Below are 6,329 nucleotides of genomic sequence, written 5' to 3' on the forward strand. Positions count from 1 at the left end.
TTCCGGAGCCGGCTGGGAACCCCCCGGATCCCTCCCGGGTGTGCCCCTGTTGGGAACAAATCCACAGGGATGGAGAAAGGAGAACCCCCAAAAATGGCAACAAAGGAACTTCCTAAGTACCTAACAGGGTTTATAAGGTTCTCTGGTTCAATCCATGTTTTTCCTGGGAAATGGGTAGGATTGGCTGGCTCATTAATGGGCCTAATTAGCATCTCATTAGGAGCCAGGCTAATCACAGAGATGATTCCCGAGAAAAGCATCCACAATTTGGGATGGAAAGGACTCAATGCCATGAAAGGGGTGTCCTCCTCCGGGAGCATAAACACCCAACCCTTCCCTAAGCTGCCAAAAAATCAACCCACCTCGGCTTCCCAAATTCCCTCTCCCCATGCAGGATTTCGGGAGCCTCCGCTGGCAAAGCCGCCCCGTTGAGCAAGAGGGGCCTGACGAGAATTCCAGGCCGGAGCTTCCCGCAGGGAGCAAAGGGCAGCGGGAGCGCGGCCCTGCCTGCCCAGCCCCTCCCGGGGATTTTGGGACAGCGGAGGGAGGAGGAGGAGGGACAGGAGGATACCTGCGTGTTCCTCGAGCTTCCCGGGCTCCTTCCCAGGCCATGGCGGCCACCACGGTGACGGAATCCGGCGGCGTGAGGATCATCACGGAGGTGATCCCGGCCACGGACCCGCGGGCGGCACAGCTGGTGTCGGGATCCGGGGAAGCTGCGCCCGCCAGGACGTCGCTCCCAGTCCAAGGCTTCCGGAGGGCCCATCCCAAGGTGTTGGGGGTGAGACACGGCGTTCCTGGGGATCGGGGATCCACGGGGATTGTCCTGCTGGAGGTGCTCTGCCCGACCCCAGTCCCTTCCTGGGGTGGGATACAGCTCAAAACAATGGGACTGGGATCCCTCTCCCCCTATCCTTCCCCAGACCATCCACATCTTCACTGGGATCATCCACATCTTATTCGGGATCATCCTGACAGCGTCGGAGCATGAAAACCCTTCCCTGCCCGTGGCCAGCGGGATCCTCTTCTGGCTCGGGGTCCTGGTAAGCTGGGATGAACACCTGGGAATCTCAGGGAATCCCGGAGGTTTGGGGGCAATATTCCCTGGCCTCCAGGTCTCCTCTGACCCCTCCCGCCTGTGTTTGTGCATCCCTGAACCCCAATTCCCACCAGGGAGTGGTGCCTGTTTCCTGACTCCCCCATTCCCGCTGTTTTCCGAGCAGCTCCTGGCCTCGGGATCTTTGCTGGTGGAAAGTGAAAAGAGAGACAACCTCGTGCTGGTAAGACCCAGACTGGGAGGGATAACTGGGAAAACGTGTCCCCCCCCATTCCTTATGTCCCTTCCAGGAGCTGCTGGGATCCCTCCACAGCCTGGATTCGTCCCATGGGATCCCCAGGCAGGTCTCCCCATAGGGAAGTGCCCAGCGCTTCCTACCTGGAGCACAGGATGGGGTTCAGGGCCTCCAGGAGACACCGAGGGCCTTGTGGAGTCACTGTGGGATGAGGGGGAATACAGGTCCAGGAGACCCTCGAGGCCTTTTGGAGTCACTGTGGGATGACGGGGACGAGTCCAGGAAATCCTCAGGGCCTTTTGGAGCCACTCTGGGATTAGAGGGACAAAAGGTCCAGGAGACCTTCTGGGCCTTTTGGAGTCACTGTGGGATCAGGGGGCGAAAAACAGGTCCAGGTCATCCTTGGAGCCTCCAGGAAATCACTTTGGCAGGAGGGGGACAGAAGGTCCGGGCGACCCTCAGGGTCTTTGGGAACCGCTCCGGGATCGCAGGGACGAAAAGTTCCGGGAGATCCCTCGTCCCCCTTCCCAGGGCTCCGCGTCACCGCGCCCGGGTGACCCCACAGGTGCGGACCTGCTGCGTGCTCAACGCGGGCGTCGCCCTCGGGGCGCTGGTGGCCACTGCGGTGCACGGCACGGCCATCACGCGGCTCCCGCCCGGCTGCGAGCGCCGCCTGCCCCTCCACATCCCGCCGGAATGGTGCCTCAGCCCCCACAGCAAGGTACCCACACCGGCCCGCGGGCACGGGGCTCCGGGAGGGATGGACGAGCCTCCCGGTCCCGCTCAGGTGGGGTGTCCAGGGATCCTGGTCCCGCTCAGGTGGTGGGTTGGAACCTCCTGATCCCACTCAGGTGGGGTGTCCAAGGCTCCTGGTCCCGGCTCGGTTGGGATGGAGTCTCCAGGTAGGGTGTCCAAGGCTCCCGGTCCTGCTCAGGTGGGGTGTCCAGGGATCCTGGTCCTGCTCAGGTGGTGGGTTGGAACCTCCTGATCCCACTCGGGTGGGGTGTCCAAGGCTCCAGGTGGGGTGTCCAAGGCTCCTGGTCCCGGCTCGGTTGAGATGGAGTCTCCAGGTGGGGTGTCCGAGGCTCCTGGGTCCAGCTCAGGACCAGAACGTCCTGCTCCTGCGGTCGGGCGGAGGATCCTGGCGCTGCTCCAGGACCTTCCCGCTCTCTCCCCATCCCGGCAGATCCTGAGCAATGGGTTGGATTCCACCTTCGTGCTCCTCAGCCTCCTGGAATTCTGCGTGGCCGTGGCGGCCCTGGCGTTCGGATACGAGGCCGCCCGGCAGCACAGCTACACCCACATGGTGAGGGGGGGACCGGGATGCACCCCCAGATTCCTTGTGAATCCCTGGAATGCTGGTCCCACCTCCTCCTTGGGCCACCTTGGAGACGTCTCTGTGCTCCCAAAAGCTGGTTTTCCATGTTTTTCCTTTCCCAGGCGCTGTAGCGATGGACATCCCTCCCCCCCCGCCCTCCAAGGACCACCGGACACCCCCCCGGAGGTGCCGCATCCCCGAGGGGGGTCACCGGTACCGGAGCCTCGGAGCCTCCCTTGCCCGCCCCAGTGCACCAAATAAAGGCCTCTCCCCCCATCCCAGCCCACGCGTGTCTCCGGGGGTCCCTCGGGGTGCGGGGGGGTCTCGCCCCGGGTGGGTTTGGGGGGGGTCCGGGGGTCCCCCCAGTGATGGGCAGCGCTGCCCCACACAAACATGGCGGCCGCCCCACACAAACATGGCGGCCGCCCCACACAAACATGGCGGCCGCCCCCTCAGCGCCGCGGGTGCTGCCCGATACAAACATGGCGGCCGGGGAGCCCCGGCGGCTTCCCTCCTCTGCCCCGAGCGCGCTCTTACGTCATCTTCCCGCGACGCGGCGGGCACGTGGGCCATGGAGGGGGAGAACGGCGGGACCCCGGGATCGGGATCGGGAGCCACCCCCGAGGGGCTCAGCGGGGCCGCCCCGGCCGCGGGCCCGGCGCGGCGGCGGCGGAAAGGCGCCAAGAAGCGGCAGGAGGCGGTGGCAGCCATTCCGCGGGGCAGGCCCAAGTCGGGGAGGGTGTGGAAAGACCCCGGGAAGAAAAGGTGGGAGCGGGGGGGGGGAGCAGAAATTCGGGGGAGAGGCGTTTTGAGGGGCTCTAGTGTCCCCCAGGGCTGTTTGGGGGGATTGAGCTCGGGGAGGGGGTCTCAGAGGGGGCAGGGTTTGGGGGCGGTCACTCATGGGGCCGTGCGGGGACTCCGGAGTTATCCCATAGATATCCATAGGCTTAGGGAGGATCCAGAGGGGACAGGGACACTTTGGGGTGGTCCTGAGCGGAGAGGTGGGTTTGGAGGGGATGCTGAGGGGTGTTTCGTGGAATTCTGGCCTGAGGAGTTTCTGGAGAGGACCCACGGCCGCATCCCGGGGTTTCTGGGGAGCCAACACATCCCGTGTGCCCGCCCAGGTTCTCCCACATGATCCAGGACAAGGCTCTCCGCACCTCCTGGGCCCGGAAGATGAAGGAGAGGCAGGAAAAGAAGCTGGTTCGGGATCTGGCCCGACAGCTGGAGGAAGGGAAGCGGAGGGAGCGAGAGGTAACGGGAGCTGGGAATTCCCACCTTTCCCATGCACAATCCCACGTCCCTGCCCTCATCCCGGCCTTTGGAGCTGTGGCTGATCCCAGTGCTGTGCCAAACCCTGGGAAAAGGGTGGCTGGGATGGTGAATTCCCTGTGCTGCTGCCAAATCCAGTCACATGCTGCTACTCACCGGCTCGGAATAAACTCCCCCCGGGTCAGTCTAAGCCTCATCCGGGCTGGAAAAGCTGCTGGAATGACGGATTTCACGCTTGGGCAGGCGTCAGAGCTGGTTTGGGTTTAATGCCGGAGGGAGGGATCCCACAGGGAATGTTTTGGTGCAGGAGAAGAAGCGGCGGCGGGAGGAGAACCTGAAGCGGCGCCTGGAAAACGAGCGGAAAGCAGAGATTGTCCAAGTGGTGAGTCCCAGTTTGTCCCCTCTCCCGGGCGGGAACAGCACCGGGAATATCCCACAACGTCCAGACTCCATGGACCGCGCTCCCGTTCCTCTCCCTGGCTCTGTCTTTAAGGGAACAGCCTGGGCTAGAGGATCCATAAGGATCCCCCTTACGGTCCCTTCCAACCTGAACCACTCCAGGATTCCATGAAATCCCCCCTCTTTTCCCCGTTTTCCAGATCCGGAACCCCCTGAAGCTCAAGAGGGCCAAGAAGAAGCAGCTCCGGCGGGTGGAAAAGCGGGACACGCTGGCCCTGCTCCAGAAAACCCCCGTCCGGCGCGGCACAGCCACGGAATGAGGCGGGAATCGGGATCCTGCCGCGCCCGGGACGTGCGGCTGGGATTCCTATGGATCCTGCTCCCTTCTCCGGGGATGTTTTCCCTGGCTTGCAGGGCAGGAACTGCTGCTGGGAACCCTCGGTGTTGGACAGACAACAGGACAGATGATCCACAGGAACCTGCTGGATCCCCATCCCCGTGGAATTGGGGTGTTGCCGGAACAGAACTTTGCTTTCCCAAATCTGCCTTTTCCCTATAAAAATGAACAGGAACTGAGACAGATTTGCCTCCAGTGGCTCCACCTGGGACCTTCCCTAAGGCATTCCTGGGATCGGAGTGTTTCGTGGTCCCCCATTCCCTGAGGCTCCCCCTTCCCAAAGAGCAAATTCCCGCTGGGAATGAGCCCCGGAGCCAATCCCCAAGGAAGGGGACACATCCCTGAAGAGATGGGAGGGGGACACACCTTCTTGACACTCTTTTATGGGGGAGGCAACACTGGGAATTTGGGGGGATTGGAAGGGCTGGGAATTTGGGGGTGGGTGGAAGGAAGAGGCTCAGGGTGGGAAAATCACGTGGATTTCTTCACATTCCTGGTTTTTCTTGCTCCGTGAACACTCTTTTCTGCATTCCTGGGGAGGGATGGGATAAAGAGACAATGGGGGGGGGGACGACAAGAGGGGCAGTGGGGTGGAAAATGGGACTACGGGAAGCAGTGGGAAGCCCTGGGATGGATGGGAATGGGGGTCCCCGGAGCTTCGTTCTGGGGGTGACGATTTTGGGGACACACAAAACCTTGTGGCCGTGGGGGGAGCTGGCCCGGAGCCCCCCCGGGCAGAACCCCTTGGAATGGGAATGAGGGGGGGTCCCACCCACGCCCAGGATCAAGGGGTGCCACAGGGAAAGGGAGGGAATCTGGCGGGAGTTGTGAGGCGTGGCAGGTGCCAGCATGGCGTGAGGATATGGGGAGCCTTCTGCCCTCCTGCTTCCCGGGTTAATGATTTCCAAGGAATACGCAAATCCCGGCTTCTCCTTCTCCAGAGCCCACAGAGCCTTTGCCCGGCGGGGTAAGAGAGGGGGGAGCTGGGAGCCCATTCCCGTGGCCTCGGGGGTTGCAGGGGCTGATTTCCTGGTGGGACGGATGTGGGAGAACACGGTGCCTCCTCCCAGGGCGGGACTGGGGCCAAACCCCCTTGGTTCCGCATTCCCGGACAGGCAACAGGGAGCGTTCCAGGGAGCATTCGGGATTGGGGGGGCTCGGAGCCGCTGGAGCTCCGCCCCGCTCCGGCCCCCGGGGGGCACAGGAGGAGGAGAAGGAGAGGGGACGGTGGGTGTTGGGAATGCTGGGGCTGGGACACGTGGAAAAGGGGTGGTGCTGCTGCCCGGCAAGGTTTGGGGGCGCTGGAGGGGGGGGGCTTGGGGCCCGCGGGTGGGGATAAGGGAAGGAGGGATGGGAACTAGGGAAGTAGGGGACGGGGACATGGAGGGAGGGGACAGGAACAAGGGAAGGAGGGGACTGGGACTAGGGAAGGAGGGATGTGGACCAGGAGGAGTGGACAAGGACCAGGGAAGGAGGGGATGGGATCCAGGGAGGGAGGGATGAGAACAGGGAAGGAGGGGACGAGGACAGGGAAGGAGGGCTGAGATCCAGGAAGGGAGGGATGAGATCCAGGGAGGGAGGGGACGAGGACAGGGAAGGAGGGGACGAGGACAGGGAAGGAGGGGACGAGGATCAGAAAGGAGTGAGGGAT

At 63.2% G+C, this 6,329-nt stretch overlaps 3 protein-coding genes across 4 annotated transcripts in view; all 3 read left to right on the forward strand.

Moving 5' to 3' along the window:
• Nucleotides 1-465: 465 nt before the first annotated feature.
• LOC108509494 (membrane-spanning 4-domains subfamily A member 15-like) lies at nt 466-2,886 on the forward strand. The gene is made up of 6 exons (XM_017838945.1): nt 466-781; nt 924-1,043; nt 1,224-1,280; nt 1,858-2,013; nt 2,479-2,598; nt 2,733-2,886. The coding sequence occupies exons 1-6, from the start codon at nt 611-613 to the stop codon at nt 2,739-2,741; spliced, it is 633 nt and encodes a 210-aa protein (XP_017694434.1). The 5' UTR covers nt 466-610; the 3' UTR covers nt 2,742-2,886.
• Nucleotides 2,887-3,242: 356 nt separating this feature from the next.
• On the forward strand, nt 3,243-4,861 carry CCDC86 (coiled-coil domain containing 86). Its single transcript, XM_017838947.1, has 4 exons — nt 3,243-3,375; nt 3,735-3,864; nt 4,190-4,264; nt 4,482-4,861. The coding sequence occupies exons 2-4, from the start codon at nt 3,745-3,747 to the stop codon at nt 4,599-4,601; spliced, it is 315 nt and encodes a 104-aa protein (XP_017694436.1). The 5' UTR covers nt 3,243-3,375; nt 3,735-3,744; the 3' UTR covers nt 4,602-4,861.
• Nucleotides 4,862-5,552: 691 nt separating this feature from the next.
• The window catches only part of LOC108509492 (acyl-coenzyme A amino acid N-acyltransferase 2-like), a 4,045-nt gene continuing 3,268 nt past the window's right edge, over nt 5,553-6,329 (forward strand). The window contains exon 1 of one of the 2 annotated variants that reach the window (XM_017838939.1): nt 5,553-5,645. The gene's annotated coding sequence lies outside the window, so the exon portion shown is untranslated. Of the gene's footprint in view, nt 5,646-5,685; nt 5,906-6,329 lie in introns of those variants that run through there. The other variant, XM_017838940.1, reaches the window with a different exon arrangement.

This window comes from Lepidothrix coronata, unplaced genomic scaffold (genome assembly GCF_001604755.1).
Source record: "Lepidothrix coronata isolate B3197 unplaced genomic scaffold, Lepidothrix_coronata-1.0 Scaffold369, whole genome shotgun sequence".
NCBI lineage: Eukaryota > Metazoa > Chordata > Aves > Passeriformes > Pipridae > Lepidothrix > Lepidothrix coronata.